This window comes from Carassius carassius, chromosome 26, assembly GCF_963082965.1.
Source record: "Carassius carassius chromosome 26, fCarCar2.1, whole genome shotgun sequence".
Lineage (NCBI taxonomy): Eukaryota > Metazoa > Chordata > Actinopteri > Cypriniformes > Cyprinidae > Carassius > Carassius carassius.
In genome coordinates, this window is record NC_081780.1 from 7988298 (window position 1) to 8007828 (window position 19531).

At 37.7% G+C, this 19531-nt stretch overlaps 3 protein-coding genes across 4 annotated transcripts; 2 read left to right on the plus strand and 1 right to left on the minus strand.

The window, feature by feature from the left end:
• Positions 1–1512: 1512 nt before the first annotated feature.
• On the minus strand, positions 1513–10145 carry LOC132105684 (toll-like receptor 1). Of its 2 annotated transcripts, none has more exons than XM_059510981.1 (2): positions 9806–10145; positions 1513–4272 (listed from the first exon to the last, which is right to left on the minus strand). In XM_059510981.1, the coding sequence occupies exons 1-2, from the start codon at positions 9806–9808 to the stop codon at positions 1816–1818; spliced, it is 2460 nt and encodes an 819-aa protein (XP_059366964.1). In that variant the 5' UTR covers positions 9809–10145; the 3' UTR covers positions 1513–1815. The 2 variants fall into 2 exon arrangements, with proteins under 2 accessions (XP_059366964.1, XP_059366965.1); XM_059510982.1 differs by lacking the exon at positions 9806–10145 and adding an exon at positions 4627–4757.
• mkrn1 (makorin, ring finger protein, 1) lies at positions 6359–15144 on the plus strand. The gene is made up of 8 exons (XM_059510984.1): positions 6359–6510; positions 7287–7415; positions 10175–10386; positions 12566–12786; positions 12875–13089; positions 13287–13397; positions 13654–13798; positions 13953–15144. Exons 1-8 carry the CDS (start codon positions 6437–6439, stop codon positions 14160–14162), a joined length of 1317 nt encoding a protein of 438 aa, XP_059366967.1. The 5' UTR covers positions 6359–6436; the 3' UTR covers positions 14163–15144.
• A 1265-nt stretch (positions 15145–16409) lies between these two features.
• tmem121b (transmembrane protein 121B) lies at positions 16410–18062 on the plus strand. The gene has a single exon (XM_059511897.1). The coding sequence runs from the start codon at positions 16441–16443 to the stop codon at positions 17626–17628; it is 1188 nt and encodes a 395-aa protein (XP_059367880.1). The 5' UTR covers positions 16410–16440; the 3' UTR covers positions 17629–18062.
• Positions 18063–19531: the final 1469 nt, after the last annotated feature.

Below are 19531 nucleotides of genomic sequence, written 5' to 3' on the forward strand. Positions count from 1 at the left end.
CAGCTAAGCTAGCACATATGGAAGTTATTCAACATGCTAAATACATACTAAAATCAGTGTACATTTCCTATGTACTGTGTAAGAGCATGAATGACAAAAAATAAGTCAGTGTTTGGCGAAGCGAGGATTGACATTCGTGTATTTTATTAAAAGCCGGTCAAACGGTGCGGCTAGCGGCTAACTTACTCCGCTAACTACGACTAACGTTAGTCTGTCAGACTGATGAAACACACACACAAAACACAGCATTTCCACGAGAAACAGACGTTTGAGAGGTAAAGAGGGATGAGGTATGTTATAAAGAGGTGAAGTGAGAGAGGAAAGCAGCTGAATGTGGAGGCGGTGGACAAGAGAGGCCTTGGTGGGATACTCACCCTGTCTATCCGTGCAGACAGATTCACATCAAATATAATCTATCTGAACGCTCCAGGTCCAGCACAACAGGTCACAATATAATTTCCCGGGTGGTTTGTTCCTGCTCCTATTTGATTTTTTTATGCGAAAACACCAAGCCTTGTTTCTTATAGCGTCTATGTACAGCGGTAGTGCCATAGACAGTAAAAGAAAGGGTAGTGCCTCCTAACCACCATTGAAATAGGGAGGGGGGGGGGGGCGTCAAGTACTGACTTTTCCGCGCATGCGCAGTTGATGATGGGCTTGGGCATATGTGGGTAATGTAGTGTGCAACATACAGTGGCACTGGAAATGTTTACAGAACTGGATACATTGAAGGTCGAACTGAGTATATTTTCACACATAAAGCAAATTGCAAAATGTGGAAACTTCAACGTTTGTTGGCAAATAAATGGCTTAATATATGCTATTTGTACATTACCTGTTAAATATGTCATGAATTGTTTCATAAATGTTTTATTGCTTAATGTTACTGTTTTATTAGAGCAAGTTGTCACACGCGTTTTATTAAATTGTAGCCTACACTTTGCGCAATTTATAAATTACAATACATATTGGCAACTTAAAGAGCTTGATATTGCTGTTGCATGAATTATCGTAGTATGAATTATGTAGCCTATCATAATTGTTTTACTTTGCTGAAGATTTTCATGTTGCAAATTTTATACCTTTGCAACATGAGCGTTTGAATTACAATTGCACTATTTCACGAATTATGTTTCAGAATTCTTTCAAAGTTACATGCATTAGATAAACATAGCTATACATCACTAAAGCCAGAATGGTACTTTTACTTACAGTATAATAACTGGGGTAAAATGTGTGACAGCCCCAGTAAATTAAATATCAGTATTGTTTCTTAATTTCTTTCTTTCTTTAATATTAAATTGTATTTAATAAATAATAATAATAATAATAATAATAATAATAATAATAATAACTAAAAAAAATCTATTTACTAATAACAACAACAATAATAAGGAGTGAAAAGGTGAATTGACAGTTTGCCCCAGTTTACCCTATATCGGTATTTTTATTATAATTATCTTTTTTTATATATATCACTGAACAAACTTTCAAGAAATTGGTGTAGTATAACTACTGAAAACTTTAAATGATCAAGTTCAAAAATACAAGTTAGCGCCACTTCTGAAGTTCAACAATAGGTGGAGACATAGGCCAAGGTTTTTAGAAAGAATACATTTCATGTTTTCATTATCTGGGCTGGCTATCTGAGTCTAAACAAAGGACACATTCATAGTTTCAAAATAAATGAAAATATCCAAGCACTGATTAGAACATAACTTTTGTTCTGCACTATAGGTTCATGCAAGCCAGAAACTCACACAAATCACAATTTTATTTACAGTATTGTGATACTTTAAAAATACAAACAGATTTTCATTCTTTAACAGACACCAGAGGACAAATTTCAGCAATGTCTGCGGCCACATCCTTTAAAATCTTGCTTTGGTTTACAGTCTGCAGGATAGCTTTAAGATTGCCCCAGAATACTCTCTGTTTGCGTTCTTCTGCTGGCCACTCCAGGTACGTTTTCCGCCTCAGCAGTGTTCTTAACTTTAGAAACTTTTTGGGCAGAGAGTCTGTTGGTATGGGCTCCAACAGAACGAAGACCAGAGAGTCATCGTTCACACTGATCGCCCTGTGCTGGGCGAAGAACAGTTCATAGTTGCACCACTCGCTTTGCACAAAGTGTTTGGACAGAATGAAGAGGCTCTTGTAGCTGTCCTCTACACAATGGATTATATTGTCCACAATCCACTTCCCAGGTTCAAAATCTCTCTCATGGACGCAAAGAGACAGGCCTGACCTTTCTAATTCAGGTACCAGCTGAGATCCCACCCAGGTTGAGTCATGCTGGCTGTAGGAAATAAAGGCATGGTAGCGAAAGGTGGCATTCAGCAGTCGATCAGCCCTCTTGTAGCCTCTCCGTTTAACTCGGATCCAAACCCAAAGCATTTTGGTGTACCATATACCATCACAAGCATAAACAATGATGGCTAGAGCAACTCCTACCACAGATAACACTGACAGAACCACAGCAGCCTGCAAGCCTGGTTCACAGGACAGCCATCCGTGCTCATATGTCTCCAAACGTCGGCCGGAAAACGATGGCGGGGTGCTGCAAGAGTAATCCTGGGGCCAATCTGAGAGAAGTGATTTATTATACACCGTCATGAACCAAAAGGAATCGCAATCACAGCTAAATGGGTTGCGGCCAGCTTTCAAAGTCCTCAGCTTGGGGAAACCTTCCATTGATTTCTGGCTAATGAAAGTAATAGCGTTCTGGTCAATGTGCAGTCTTACTAACATAGGAGCCCAAAGATCCTCTGGGATGACCTGTATGCTGTTAAAACTCAGATAGAGGTACGTTAGTCTGGGAAATGATGATATGATATTTAAAGGAATAACACTTATGCCTGTCTTCGAAAGGTCTATCTTTTGGAAGTATGGAGATAGGTAGTGAAACACATTGTTTCCTAGATTGTTGTGGCTGAGACTCAACTCAGTCAGGTGGGGCGGCCAAAAACATGGTTTGCCAATGGAAATAGAGTTGAAACTCAAGTCGAGAGAATCTAAGAACTTCATATCATTGACGTTTTTGGCAATCTCAGCGAGGTCGTTGAAACGGTTATGGCTTAGCGAGAGTTTCCTCAAGGCTGGAAACACTTTGTGTGATGAACATCCAATCCACCAGAAGCCACCTTCATTTAAGAGGTTATTGGACAGGTCCAAGACTTGTAGAGACTTTATGGCTGAAATTAGATTGCATGGAAGAATATTCATTCCGGTACCAGAGAACTTCAGGTAGGTTAGTTTGTTGACTAGTTCCATACTCATGTTAAAAGTGGGGTAGTGGTACTGATTGTGGCGTACACCATCAAGTATGAAGGATCGTAGATTTGTGGTGTGATTCTGCTTTGGAAGCCGGAAGCCATCAGGAGTGTCCTCATTGTATGTGATGTTTAAAAACACAGTTTCCTCAAAAGATGATTTCCAAACATTTTTGAACAGTTTCCCCATCACAGAGCTGTTTAGCCAGGTATCTACGATGCTTAAGTTACTGAGGACACGCAAATCTTTAAAAGCCATGAAAGGATCAGTCTTTATGGTACATTGGTCTGGAAATAACTTTACAAGCTGAATCTTTTTCGTTTGGGTTTGGTCAAAATCCATAATCATGTCACTGAAAATGTCAAAACGCTGGCAAAAAGTCACTTTCAGAACAACTTCCTGTAATGATCTGAGTTGCGAAAAAGAGCCATTTTCATAGTTTTGTAATTCTGTTCCATCTCCAAATATTATTTTTTTTAAACGGCCATTTTGAAGAGGAACAAAGTCCTTCACATTAACAGAAGTAGCATTTTTACTACTGATTGCAAGGATGGAAAGGTAACTTAAGTTACCAAACGAGGCTGGAAGTGCATAACTGGGATATAGATTGGCGGATAAGTCTAGGATCCTTAGCTGGGGCAAATGCAAATTAGGAATGACTGTCAGATGGTTGAAGGAGATGTTCAGTATTTTCATTTCAGAGTTGCTGCTGAAGGCATCAGGGGAGATATACTGAAGTCCACAGTGTGTCACTTTGAGGAAGCAGAGATGGGTTAAACCAGACAGGTCATTGTGAACAATGCTAGAGATCTTGTTGTAGGACACATCTAAGTACTCTATGCTGTTTGATAAATGTGATGGTATTCTTGTTAGATTATTATTGGAAAGATCTTTTGTGTGCTCCGTCAAAGTGGAACAATATCCAACTTCTTTGCCATGTGCTTTTAACAAAATAAGTAAGAGACATGATATAAGCACAGGCCAGATGGTGGATAACATCCTCTGCAAATTAAAAGGTTTATATGTGTTAAATAATGAATTCATTATATACGCATACACTTACTTAGACAAATGTGCAACTGAATAGCTAAATATATATATATATATATATATATATATATATATAAACGTAAAAATTTCAAATGTAAATACATAAGAAAATAATGTATTAAAAATCTGACAAAATAAAATAATACATAATAATATTCTAAAATATAATAACAAAATAATATACAGTTTCCTGTACTGTAGATTATTTATTACATATAACATCAAAACAAATGGCTGCTATACACTTGCTTTGACAAAACAATATATATACAAATGATTTATTAGAATAAATAAATGGTTGTTTACCTTATATATGAAAGATTAATATTTGTAGTTCAATAAATAATGGTGAGATTTTCTTCCTGTCCATTTACAGCTTGAGCTCTGCTGTACATGATTATGTGACCTTATAAAGACACCCCTGCACATTGTATTAACCATATTAACAAAACAATTACACAACGGTGTTTTACAAAGTACTTGAACTTCCCTTAATGCACAATACTCCACTTCTCTAAATGGCCGGGGATAAAACCTTAAAAGGGCAACATTTATCTAGTTTATATTGAATGTATCTACAACACATTGAGTTTGTTTAGTTTGATTACTGAAAGGTTGCATTTTAATATGACTTACCTTGTTATTGCACATTTGCATATTTACTCACTCATGTTAATGCTTATGTTAAGCTACAACACCTTTAGTCATTGTTATCTATTCTATTTATTTACTGGGTATGTTTATAGAGAGAAAGAGCATTAATGGATTTCATTGTAAATACCACTGCGATCCAGAAAAAAAAAAGGATGCCAGGAATTTTTGTTTAATAATGAGCTTAAATATTTAACACCAGTCACAATGATAATGGTTTCAGGAGAGAGAAATACCCGGCCTTTTGTTGCGGTGACATCTCTGAAGTCAGGTGTAAAAAGGAACAGTGAAGGGACTTTCCTTACCACTGTCTTACAAGAACACCTGTTTATATCTGACATGTGATTATGCACCTTTTGCTTATATTATTAAATGAATGGATTAACAGAATAAGAAGTTGATTATATATATATATATATATATATATATATATATATAAATTTTCATAATATATTATGTTTGGTGCTCTTGCATCTTTCCTCTCAAGAAGCTGCTTATAAAAGCATAGTGTATGCGGGATTATTAATGAAAAAAAACTATAAATTAGCAAATAATAAAATAAAAATATGTGCATGCATGGTTCCTCTTAATGACAGTTATTAATCATGGTATGTTCAATAAGAAATAGGACTTCTTTAAAGTTATCCCAAACTAATTACAACTTATTTTCTATTTGGTTTGGGAAATGTGTGCTGTTTAAAATTCCTACCAAAAACACTACATTATCTGTTTGCTATTTCTACCTTCTCTCTCTTTCTGCTATATTTGAAGTGTGTAAAATTTGGCAAATAAGCAGTGGGTTTTGCCATTTACGTGTAAACTCTCCACAAAGTTTTGAAACATGAAACAAGGATAAGCAATTATCTAATTCTCTGTGCTTTTCAGAGAAACAGAAAGTGGTTATCTAATATATGACATCACTTCAAGTAATAAGCTTGGAAATTACACTTGACTCATTTTAAAGAATGCAGATCGAACGCTATAATCATTGATAATGTGATTATCACCATACATGATACGATTTTAATATCTCTAATATTTTATTCTCAATATTCACTCCAAAATGTATCTGGACTCAAATTTTGTACGATCAATTTAACTACAAACTGTCGCCGATTTCGAAAAATAACTTCTGAATACATTTAAAAAAAAAAGTATACGCAAATTAACAGCAAAAAACATCAGTCAAACTATAAATGTTATTTTTAGGGTATGCTGATAATGTATTAAATTTGAAGAGGTGTTTCACCCACTTTTATTAGCGATTACTTTTATTGGAACGTTTAAGCACCTGACTCTTGTTAAGGCTTCGCTTTTCCGAAAACACCCGATTATGATGCTGTTTTTTTGTCTTCCGAGAACACTCGATCAAGTACGGCGCCTTCGGTTTTCCGAAAATGGCCGAGCGCAGAACAGCCGCTTTCCGGAAGATCCGGGTGCTGCGGCTTCAACAACATAAACAGCAATGGCGGAGGCAGCGGCAGCGTCAACAGCGGCTCCAGCAGTTATCGGAGGCTGGACGAAGCACGTAACCTGCAGGTTAGTGGAAATCAGTCGAGGAACGCGGATGTCGCAATATTAAACGGTCATAAATATGAAACGCAACCGCGTGTCTGTGTGTCGATAGCGATGTATCGGATAGCGCCGCTGTCTTTGTGCTGAACTGGAGGAGTATGTGTGTGTTTGTTTGTTTGTTTTTTTGTTGTTGTAACGCAGCGATCAGTCCGACAGCGGCTACTTACTTGCGGTCCTTTCTTCCTCTGTGTGTTTATCTCTGCAGCATCCGTTTTTGTGAAATCACGGCACTGTCTGCATCTACCACACATGGCAGTGAGTTTGACAGTAAAGAGTAGCTTATTCAAGGAAATCATAAAAAAACGTTGAGTTTACCAGTTTGGACAGCAGCCAATATGTCAGTGTCAGCCTCAATGATTTATGTATATGAATTCTTGTTCCAAGCTTTATCGTAGTCCAGTCATGACTGTACAAAATAACCTTTTTATTCATCCACAAAATAGTAAAAATTAAAGTAGGTGTTTTTGAGATTTCAAACCCCAAAAAAATGTAATGTTTACATTAGCACTGTAGTCCTAACATGCACATATGAAGGGTTATTTGGGTCAAGCTGTTTATACAGTAAATGATGTGGGCAGTGTATTATGAATCATAGCTATAGTCTTTTTTAAGGCTCTGATGCTTATTAGTATGAGATGGATATTGATCATTTTACATCTGTTTCACGGTGTGTAAAACCCTATACAGTGGATTCTCTATGAGTGTTTCATATCAAGCTCGAAAAACATTTTTATTTGTAGGTATTTCATGCACGGGCTTTGCAAAGAGGGCGACAACTGTCGATATTCACACGACCTCAGCAGCTGCAAGCCAACCATGATCTGCAAGTTCTTTCAAAAGGGATGCTGTGCTTTTGGGGACCGTTGCAGGTAAGAGTTACAATGATGAAACGTAAGACTTGAAACAAAACGTGCTTCAAAACAACCGCTGACTCTTTTGATTAGATCTGTGTAGATATTACATAACATCAAAGGTAATGCAATCTGTATTTCTGTGTTTGGGGCTGTAACACATGAGTGTGTTTAAATGTAGTAGCGGTAAGCAAGGATACTGAGAAGTGTTGTGTGTTGCTTCATTACGTACCCGTGATATCCGAGATGCAGAATTTTCTGTAAACAAGTGGTTGAGTTTGTTGCTTTCTTAAAGGGATAGTTCACCCAAATGGAATATTCTGTCATAATTTTTAATTCCTAAAGCTGTGTGAGTGTCTTTTTGGGGCAAAACACAAAATAAGATATTTTGACGAGCATGTTTGCCCATAAACAACATTGACTATCACCGAATGTTATTTAAATATGAAAAATTAGGTCATACATGTTTTGGAGTGAGAAGTATGTAAATTTTTCCCTGAACTGTCACTTTAAGAGCTATTACAGGTCGAGCTATGTTTGCATTTTATCAATGTTGGCATTTTCATACCTAAGCACACAAAGTGCACTTAAAAAGAAATGGCCTACAAACTGGCTGTTTACATTTGTGTTGTATTAATGCTGTCTGTAGACAGAAAAATGCCAAAACGAATGAAACGCATGCCATTTCTTATTGGCCTACAGACACACCACCTTCAGCCATTGCAGTCAAATGCATTGGTGCTAGAAGCGGAGTAAAAAATTAGCCTGCGAGCCAGACAGTGTAGACCGTGTTTGTCTCATATCTGTCTGCGGTCAAGTGTATCCCCATAGTAACTGCTGCCCCCAGCTCGGCAGTATGGGAATGTCTTTGTTTGCTGAGGCTGTTCTATGACAGCATTACATCTGACCGAGAGCTCCCTCTTGCTCTGCTTGAGAGGACTGTTTCCTGCCGTTACAGGGTCTTGAGTATAGGGAGGTGCAGTGATGCTTTTGTCCCTATATGGTGTATTATTGTTCCTGTGTGTTTTGCGAGGAAGGGGGGTCAGCTTTCATTAAGTGTGTGTAGAAAGGGCCTCAGTGTATGCTTCATTATGGATGGATTCTGCTTTGCTGCTTTGTGTCTAGCTCTGTCTCTTGCTGTCTCCTTCCATGTGCCCCCCCCCACCCCCACCAAACTGGGGGCAAAATGGAGCAGCACACTGCAGCCTGCATGGCAATTACATAACCCCAGTGTGTTAACATGCATCCCTCTCTCTCTCTGTCTCCTTCTGCTGCTGTTGCTACCGCTGTCAGGTTCATTCGGTTCATTCTGCCATTCTGCAGTAGCCATTTGTGCTTCCACCGATGTGTCATTTATTTATGCGACCCCCACCCCCACGTACAGGCCGACATGTGCACGCAATCACACATTGGGCTAGAATAGGGCTGAATGACCCAAGAGGTTTGAGAATGGAGAGGTCTCTGATTGCTGAAGCGTGTTTTGATGGGGAATAAAGAGAAATATAAAAGGTCAGGTGCTAAACTATGTTATGACAATGTCATCAGGATTTTTTTTTTTGTATTGTCAATTGAGAAATTTTATTTTCATTTTTTTTATTTTAAGAATGTATTCAAATTTAAATTGTTTTAATAAATTATTTTCGAATTAATTTATATTAAATTATTATTTATTTGATTTTACTTAATAAATTGACTTGCTTCTGCAGCTCAAATTTAAAGTGAATACCGCTAGAAATGTAAGTGCAAGATCACGTGTTTGATTTTCAGGGAACATGCATACTGGTTAAATGCGCTAAAATGCATACTTCAGATGCTTGAATGCAAGTTTGTTTGAAAAAAAATGCATTAAAAATGCAATAGAAATGTGTACGTACAAGTAGTTTTACAAAATACACAGCATGTACATTTAATTTTATATTACTCGTTACTTTATGAATAATGAGCAACTTATTACACTGTACCATGAACGCTGTTTAAAAAAAAAAGTTTTTTTAAATCACAGTGGTGAATCATTCTACTTAATAAAAACCTCGTAATTCCATTTTTGCCTAATTAAAATCATATCATTACCCTCGAGGAATTCAAATGGATTGGTTATTGTCTTAAACAATCATTGCATGTATAAACTAGCTGTTCCTTTCTAACAATTGTTGTTTGAAACATTCCCTGAGATGCAAGCAACCCAACAACACTACATTTAAAACTTGTTCTTGTACACCAGTAAGGTTGACTAGTTTACCTACATTTGTTTTCTTCTATTATTTTTCAGTCTTGAAATGTTTAGTCTTGGTGAAGCCTGCAGACAGTTTGCACTGTAAAACCCACTTGGAAATGTTATGCATTAAAATGAATCACTTCTGAAAGAGGCTAACTGCTGCATTATGAGTGTGAACAAGACATGTACTCACCATGGTAACCACGCACAAATCTTCAAGTTTGTGACTGTATCAGCTTGAGGAAAAAAATACCACCAGTGGGGAACACTCTGACACCCAAGACAAAAAAACCCCACAGCCGCTTAATTCTAATAAGATGCTAAAGCCTGTCTGAAATAGTTTATCTAAGCACATTGTTTTAATAACAGCCAACACTCACTTAAATGTTATTTTTGTGTATTTATACTAGCAAAAATGTCATTACATTTCATAATTACTACAGGGAACAAGTTTTTCATTTAGATGCTTTCATTTTAGAGATCAACTACGTAAGCCTAGGGGTGCATTTTCATTGCATAGTCCATTTTATTGTATTTTCATTAAATTTGCATTGTGCCTCAGGTATGAACATACTAAACCTGCAAAGCAAGATGAAGTCCCTAGTTCTAAGCCGCCGGTGCCGCTGACCGCTGCTCCGCTTGCTGGCACTCCTGACCCCGTATCTGATGGGCCAGGTGCTACGACCGATGCCCAGGAGAAGCCTCAAGGCTTGGGGGCAGTGGACTGGATCAATGCTGCCGAGTTCGTGCCAGGGCAGCCCTATTGTGGGAGGGGTGAGTGTAGCAGGGAAACATGTTCAGTTGTCACTTCCAAGACAATCTGTGAGAATACAAGCATTCAGTTTTCAATATGAAGGCTCTTTTAAAATTAGGCTTTTATTTTATATCTATTTGTTTGACCAATGCTTTGGTTTGTCATAATAATGCTGTAACTGTTTTTGTGGCGTGCTTATTCATTGGTGTATACAAGAACCAATGGAACTGATTTTCACTTCCTGGAAAATAAATCTCTTACTTGGATTCCCAAGCAGACTGGGTTTGAACTAGATGCAACATTTCAATACATTTCTGTAAATAATTAAGTAATTAATCGGTAACACAGTGAGTTTCAATTTGTTAACATGAATAAATGTTGTGGAACTATCGTATATTATTGTTAGTGCATGATGCATAACATAAGCTAACAAATTGAATCTTATTGTTGCAGTCACACTTATGCATTTGGCAAGTGCTTTTATCCAAAGTGAGTACATTCAAGTTACACGATAAGTTATATCAGCATGTGCATTCCTTGGGTATCGAAACCATGACCAAGGAATGATCGCTAAACCTAAAAATGGTGGTAAAATTACTGCAACATGATGGAGAAAAAAATGGCATCTCCCTCTCTCTCTCTCTCTCTCTCATATATACATACACATATGTATGTATGTATGTATGTATGTATGTATGTATATATATATGTATATAAATATAAATATAAATAATTTAAAAAAATACATTTATAAACTAATTATTCTGTGTAGTAAATGTTGTTATTGTAAATGAAATACTCTTTTATTTCAGGTTTATTCAAATTAAATAACATTATCTTAAACTATACAAATTTAATGGGGAAACTTTAGAAAATTACTATAACGGAAATAAAAGCCAAATATAAGAAATAAAAAAAGACAAAAGCACATCAATTTTACTTTAAAATGACAGCTGAAAATATTACAGCCAATTCTAAATGTAAATAAATACTATAGTATATAAATGATACTAAAATAACACTGCGGTGTCATCATGTAGCTCATTTACTGTAGGCTTTTTAAAGTTGCCAAGCAGCGTAGCAACTTGGCAGATTCTTATAGAATCTTTGGCTACATGGGTGCATTTATCGCCATTTTATGACTACTTCAAATGTGGCAAATACAATCAGAACTAGCCATTTATAATGCATAAATAATCAGCCCCCTCACTAAACTTGGACTGACCCTGCACACGCAGCAGAGCTCAAGCTGTGCTCTACCAGTGTACTTTCTTGTCCTTGTTGGCCCAGACCCACTTAGATTTATCTAAAAGGGTGACTTCATCAGCAAAGAGCCAAAGTAACAGTGCTGTTTCTTTCCTAGTCTTTGGGTGGTAGCACAAAGCTCCTACATTCAGGAAAGCAGGTGATTTTTCCTCCAGCGCTTTCTTTGATAGACCACATTACAAAACCGCTAAATACGTCAATAGATCTTGCCGTTTCTTTTTCAAATTTCTTTCAGGTCATTTATGTCTCAAAATCTCAAGGACTGAATTGTTTTACTTTTTATATATATAAGTTCTGTCATTTGTAGTGTTGTCTTCAGATTGTAAGCAAAAGATTGGTATTTTTTCAGCCTACACCACAATAGCGTGGTTGATTTTCTATCCTTATCCCAGAAAGGGATAGTTCACCCAAAAAATTCTGACATTAATTACTCACCCTCATGTCATTCTAAACCCGTAAGAACACAAATTAAAATATTTTTGATGAAATCCAAGAGCTTTCTGACAGTCCATAGACAGCAACGGAACTACATACAGCTTTATTCAACGATATCCTCTCTTCCGGGTCAGTCCTTGGCCATTTACGTGAGTATCACGAAGAAGAGAATTATTCAGTAAAGTAACTATTTTAGTTTTCTTTGCGCACAAAAGGTATTCTCATAGCTTCATAAAATGGTTAAAACTGATGTCACATGGACTATTTTAATGTCCTTACTACCTTTTTGGGCCTTAAACGTGTCCGTTGCATTGCTGTCTATGCAGGGTCAGAATCAAAAAGCTCTCAGATTTAATCAAAAATATCTTCCTTTGTGTTCAGAAGATGAATGAAGGTCTTATGGGGTTGGAATGACATTAAGGCGAGTAATTAATGACAGAATTTTCATTTCTGAGTAAACTATTCCTTTAAAATCATCTTCTTTTGTTCTCTCTGCAGCTGATCCAGTGCCGTTTGAGGGGCCTGGACCTCTCATTGAAGAGGAGTACGAGAAAGAACTAGCTAACAAAGAAATTAAGAAACAGCTTTGCCCGTACGCCGCTGTTGGCGAATGTCGCTATGGTGTCAACTGCGCCTACCTCCACGGAGACGTTTGCGACATGTGCGGCCTACAGGTTCTACACCCTTCTGACTCCTCTCAGCGCTCGCAACACATCAGGGTGAGTATGGAGTTGACATCCTGTTCTCAGACTCTTTCCAGTGTCTGAAAGTTTTGGAGTAAAATCTCAAATTGTTTGATAACGGCAGGCCTGCATTGAGGCTCACGAGAAGGACATGGAAATCTCATTTGCCATCCAGCGTAGTAAAGATATGATGTGTGGCGTGTGCATGGAGGTGGTGTTCGAGAAAACCAACCCCAGCGAACGCCGTTTCGGCATCCTCTCCAACTGCAGCCACTGTTACTGCCTCAAGTGCATCAGGAAATGGCGGAGCGCCAAGCAGTTTGAGAGCAAGATCATAAAGTAAGACCGTCCTTAAGATAATTAAACATGTATTAAGTTGAATAGGATGGGGAGATAATCTTTAATCACTTCAAATCCTATGATCTTTAGTAGATTATTATCGTTAATTGTAATTGTCTAGTTCTTTTTAAAAAAGCAGTGCTGGTGTAAAGGGAAGAACCATATTTTTAGTAACAAATGAATGTGTTCCTGATCAGGTCCTGTCCAGAGTGTCGAATCACATCAAACTTTGTCATACCAAGCGAATACTGGGTGGAGGACAAGGAGGAGAAGCAGAAACTAATTCAGAAGTACAAGGATGGCATGGGGTACACAATTGAGAATTTTCTGATATAATATAGTAATCGTTAAATAGTAATAATTAATGAATAGACTGAGTAATAAATCAATTCTGTCATTTACTCACCCGAATGTCGTTTGCCTTCTATGGAACACAAAAGGTGACTTTCTGAAGAGTATTCTGGACACTCTTAATTTCCATGTAATGAAAGTAAAAAAAAGTTAAAGTGAAAGTTTTGTGATCCATTTGTTTATCTGATAAGTTTTGTCCATCTTCATGCCTAGGAGTAAACCATGCCGATATTTTGATGAAGGCCGTGGGACCTGTCCGTTTGGAGCCAACTGCTTTTACAAGCATGCCTTTCCTGATGGGCGTCTGGAAGAACCTCAACCCCAGAGGAGACAGACCGGCTCCAATGGAAGAAACCGGGTAAAGCTACTACTGAAGCCTTCGGCTATTTTCTCCCACACTGGTGCCAAACTGAAAATTCTGTTGCATGAAAGCATATCGTATTTACTTAATGATGTGCAACGAATTCGATCATTGTCACTCGATTGAGCCATTAATGGAATCTGTGTTGCAGAACTCCAGGCGGACGCCACTCTGGGATCTTTTCGATGAGCGAGAGAACAGCGACTCCTTCGACAATGAAGATGAGATGGTGACATTCGAGCTCAGCGAGATGCTCCTCATGCTTCTGGCTGCTGGAACCGACGATGATGTCACCGACTCCGAAGATGAGTGGGACTTGTTCCACGAAGAGCTGGATGATTATTACGAGCTGTACCTATAGCAGGCCTCCTTCCGTCCTTCGCTAATGCCCTCCTAGACTAACCATTGTCCCCATTTACTCTATTTCTATCCCTATTAGAACCTAGACAGAACTGTCTTGTGTGACTGATGGGCAGTAGCGTCTTTTTCCCCTGTGTTGTGGCAGTGCCTTTCAGCAGGCCATTCAGATTCAATAAATGAATATAAAACACATGTCAAAAGACAAAGTATTTTCTAGTAAGCCTTCTCCATTCTGTGAGTCTGTCCATGTCTGGTTAATGTACTAGAATAAGTATAAAGAGCAAAAACAAAAGTAATTTAAAAAATTGCAAAAAAGGACACTAAGTTATATATAAGATTGGAAAGATATAGCTAACAAACCTGATTGAGTTTATCTCAGGTGTGGGTTTGACTTGTTTATTATTGACTGTGAGGATACAGCAACGGTGTATGACTTCACTAACTGGTGGCTGTTAATGCTTCTGATATTTTTGAAATATCCTTCTTCTCATGCACTGATTCTGACTGGGTGGGAGGTGGTGGTGGTGGCAGGGAGCTTCCTGGATGTCACAAATGCACTCATCAACATTCACACGGACAACTTGTGTAACATTTATCCATAAATGTTTTGTTCCTCACTATTAAATTATCCACTGAGCTGTTTTTTTTTTTGTACCTTATTAGCTGTGGTATCCCATGGGAAGTCCCATGAACTGAGTGCTCCGATGATTTGTGAATCTGGACTCCCAAAAGCCGACTTAAATGCATTCAAATATGAAGCTGAATGTTCATCAGTTTAACTGTATATTAATTGTAAATCTGTTTCGCTTCAGTAAATATTGCATATTAAGCTCAGCTGGCAGTAGTCAAACCACAAACACCCAATTGTTATTCGGTTCTTGTCGAACTTGGTTGATATGCATATGTTTATACAGAAATGTGCTTGTTTTCTATGGTTCAGAACCATCCAATGTAACTTGAAATTAAAGTTTATTATCAAATTATTACATGTCTGTGAGTTTTTATGTAAATGTTACTGACGGATTGGTAATATTTAGCCTTAGAGGTTGTCTCTGAATTCTGGCCTAAAGTATATTTATGTTATTGTTTTTTTTTTTTTTAATTAATTAAAATTATACCTGCAACAAATCTTTAGAAATACTGTACATGGTTTAAAATCTCTTATAAATCCACATTAAGCACAGCCGACATAACAAACTGCAGCATTTTTTGTAATGGAACAATGCTCGGACTCTGATAAATAATGATACTCATTATGTTCATACTAGGTTACTGATGTCCTACATCAGGCTTCTGTTAGTGATTATGCTTGAATGCACATCATCTTCAAGACAAATGTGATTGTCTATAAAAGCAGTTTTTTGGTGAAGCCTTTTTTTTTTGCATCTTGTTTAGCATTTTTATGGAAACGGTTTTGTGCAATTCACATCATATCCTCAACATTATTTATTATACTTATTTTATATATTCTTATCTACATGATCTTTCCAGAAACCAAGCAAAGTGACATTTTGCAGGTTTTATTCTGTGATTTTCCCCTCTTTTCATAAATTATTAGAATTACTACTAATAATAACTTTTTAAAATATATGTTTATGCATATTTATTTAGTAAATTATAAGGTATTTCATACCTTACAATCTGTCACATTTCAACATTTCAATATTTTGATTAAAACTAAAATCGTATTTCATTGTCTTTTAAACCATTTTAGCAGTATATTCCAAGGTAACTTGCAGTTAAGAAAAAAAAATACTGTATCATTTTTATATTCTTTTTCCATTATTATTATTATTGTTTATTTATGTATTTTTTTTATGTACAAATTGCAAAGACCAAAATTAACTGTTTGCAATAAAAACGCTTTTACTTCCAACAATTTACATTCCACAAGTCAAGCACTCAAAAAAATTAATAGAGGACCAAAGTCGGCTATAGGCTGCTAAATTAAATCATGCAATCAATAATGACATTACCAATTTATTTAGTAAATATTTACTATTAAGTGGCTATTTGGTGAAATCGATGTAGGCTATGGGCTATATCAGGAAACCATAAGGCAGCTCGTATTATGCAAATACGAAAAATGACAACGTTAAAAGAAAAACACAGCACTACACTAACGGGAATATGAGATTCGCTTTTATCAGTTTTCATTTGGAGGGAATGATAAGCGCGCATTCCATTCCACCGTAATTCCATAACGGGATTTCCTCCGCTTCCCTCTTGAGTGGCTATCATTACACTAGCAGAGCCAAAACAAGTCGGGAGGAGAAGGCATGAGTACAATGACTGCTGAAATCATAAAAGACATCTCCCAGCCCGACTCACCTGTCTCCTCAGCACCAGAAAACGGACAGCTGTTGTTCATCCGAAGCGCCGCGTCCAGGAGGGACACGCAGACCACCAGCGGCAGCGCCAACCTCGAGGAGGGCAGCTCCCAGCCCCTGGTCTCCTCCTCAGCCACAGCTCAGCCTCAGTCTTACACCATGACATCGGGTGAATTCATGCAATCCACCCCTCTGTTCGTGCAGAGGTCTAATAAGAATCTGTTTTATAAGGTCTTGTGTTTCCTCGTGCTCCTTCTCCAAGGAGGCATGCTGGATTTCTACCTCATCATCTTCACGGATCTCTACTGGTGCTCGTGGATAGCCACGGATCTGGTGGTCATATCGGGATGGGCGATCTTCTTCATGAAAAACGCCAGGAGTAAGCGGGAACGAGCGTGTGGTTTCCATCAGAAGAGCTCCATCTTTGGATGCAACCTGGGGGAGTTCACCTTTGCGTACCTGGCATGGCTTATCTACGTGATCGCGTCCACCCCAAAACTGGTGCTCGTTCTGGAAACGTCCATCCTGGATCTGATCGCCCTGAAGGTGCCATTTGGCATCACCGGGTTTAAAATAACCATGCTGCTGTGCGCGCCTTTGCTTTACTGCCTCATCAACTCCATCATTGAAGATCCCAACGGCGCCACGCGCTTTCACTCCCAAGGCTGCTTCATGAGCACCTGCTTAGACATCCTAGACAGCTTTACGCTGGTGGAACTGCTCCTTAAAAACGAAGTCCCCAACATATACCTTAGGTACACGGTTATGTCGGTGTATTTCATCGCACTGGGCGTTCCAGTTGTTTGGCTTTACGAGTTGACGGCCTCAGAGATGAACTGTCGCTGGATATGGGCGAGGTTTTTCACCGGCGTGCTGCTCAACGCACCGCTCTTGGTGGTCAGATGTTTCCTCGTCTTTGTGTACAAAGCGCCCATATCGGTTTTCATGTTTAAGAACATCTTCTTCTTGGGGTGTAAGTGCCTGGAGCTGGTTGAACAGTGCATGTCCTTAAGAGGTGTCCGCAGGTTTGCACGTGGACGCGGGGGAAACCCAGCCCAGTTCTCCCACTGCGTTTCCGAAAACGACATGTGTCCTCACGGCTATGTGAACACGCTGGCTGTCAATACTCAATCGTAGATGCACTTTAGTGACTGGCGTTGACCGGAGGCCACGTTGGCTACAGTTTGCATCAGACCTTTTAAGGGGAGGTGCTACAGTTGCTAATATTCCTTTTATTTTAATAAAAATACAGATTTAACATACAAACCATTCAAAAGTATTGTGAGGGACGATACTTTGTAAAAGTACGGATTATGAGGAGCGTTAAAATCGATAAAACGTAGTGTACTTTTTAGTGCTTTACAGTCTTAAAAATAAAGCTCTTAAAGGGTTCTTCCCAGCGATGCCATGCATAGAAGAACCATTTTTGGTTCCACAAAGAACCATCCGGTCAAAGAACTGGATCTCTTTCTTACCTTTTTTATAATCTGTAGAATATTCAGATATTAAAGGTTCTTTATGGAACCATTTAGACAAAAATTGTTCTTCTGGCATCGGGAAGCACCTTCATTTTTAAGAGTATATTTTAGAATGTTAAAAGTATTTTGTTTATAACGTCCTAACAGTTTAGGTTTATAGGTTTATTAGATGTTGGCATAAATCCAAAATATAATTTGTGTCTGATATGCCCAAAATAGCTGATTTTACATTATTATACATTACACCTTCTTGGTGTATATGATATAAAATCATAATAATTTAATGTTTATGACAGTATTAGCCAAATCTGATCAAAATATTTGCCTAGATTTATGCCTGTAGTACCTCTCCTTATGAACGCCCTGTCGTTCTCCTCCACTCTCAACAGGTGCTACAACCAAACCACTCAATGTGCCAATTAAAATCATTCCCACCCGTGACTTCTGCAGTATATACTTTATGTATTAGGACGTGACCGTCAACCATTGCTTATATGACGACTCGAGAATCTTTGATTTGCACTTGTTTTGTGAGGCACTTTAATTCAGTGTGAGGACTATTCAACTGGGGAGAAGTTTTAAGTGCAATGTTGTATAATTTATTTTCTATGTAAAAATGTCCTTAACTGACAGTTGGCTAATGTAGACACGTTTATAGTGTTTTCAGACACCTTGTCAAGAGATATTCCTTAATGCACTTGTCAAAAGTGTAAATATGCCTTGTAAGGCTTGGTGTACAATTCAAATTGTGAATGTGATGTAGCCCTTTCCTATTTGAAATACTTTGTCAGTGGCAATGGTACTTAGGAATGGGACATTGCTGAACGGTGTATGGATTCATAATGTTCCTTGATGTAATAATAGGCTACTTTAAGCATAGAATCTATGAGGATAACTGTAATACATCTTTAATGATCAAACTCCATTGCTGGTCCCAACCAGCCATATTACCATTTTCAGTTTCTACAAGGCTACCTCTCTTTTCAGAACCTCATGGTTGAAATTATAAACCAATCAGTTTATCTGTGCAATTCCAGATGATATATCATTCATGCCATTAAATAAGGTATGATTATCACAATCGATAACATTTTGACCAACCGTGAGTATTGTTATAGTGCTGACAGATTGTGAATGGACATCATCCATTAATCAACACGCAGTGCATCCATGTCTAAATCTAAATATGTGTATTTTCAAGCTTATTAGTTACACTTATATTTACACCAGGAACAAATATAGCAATGCGTAATATCCATGTTTCTCACTCCAATTCTTCATATTAAAATGACAGTTCATCTAAAATTGAAAACTCTGACATTATTTATGCACCCTTGTGTCATTTCAAACCTGAATGACTTGCTTTCTTCTGTACAACACAAAAGAAGACATTTTAAAGAATGTTTTTGTGCATATAATGAAAGTCAGTCCAAACAATGTTGGTTTGGACCCCACTGACCTTCATTGTAAGGACATTATATCTACTGAAGAAATAAAAGCATCCAGGTTTAGAGAGACATCAGTGGAGTAATACTCATTTTTGGTGAGTTGTCACTTTAGCT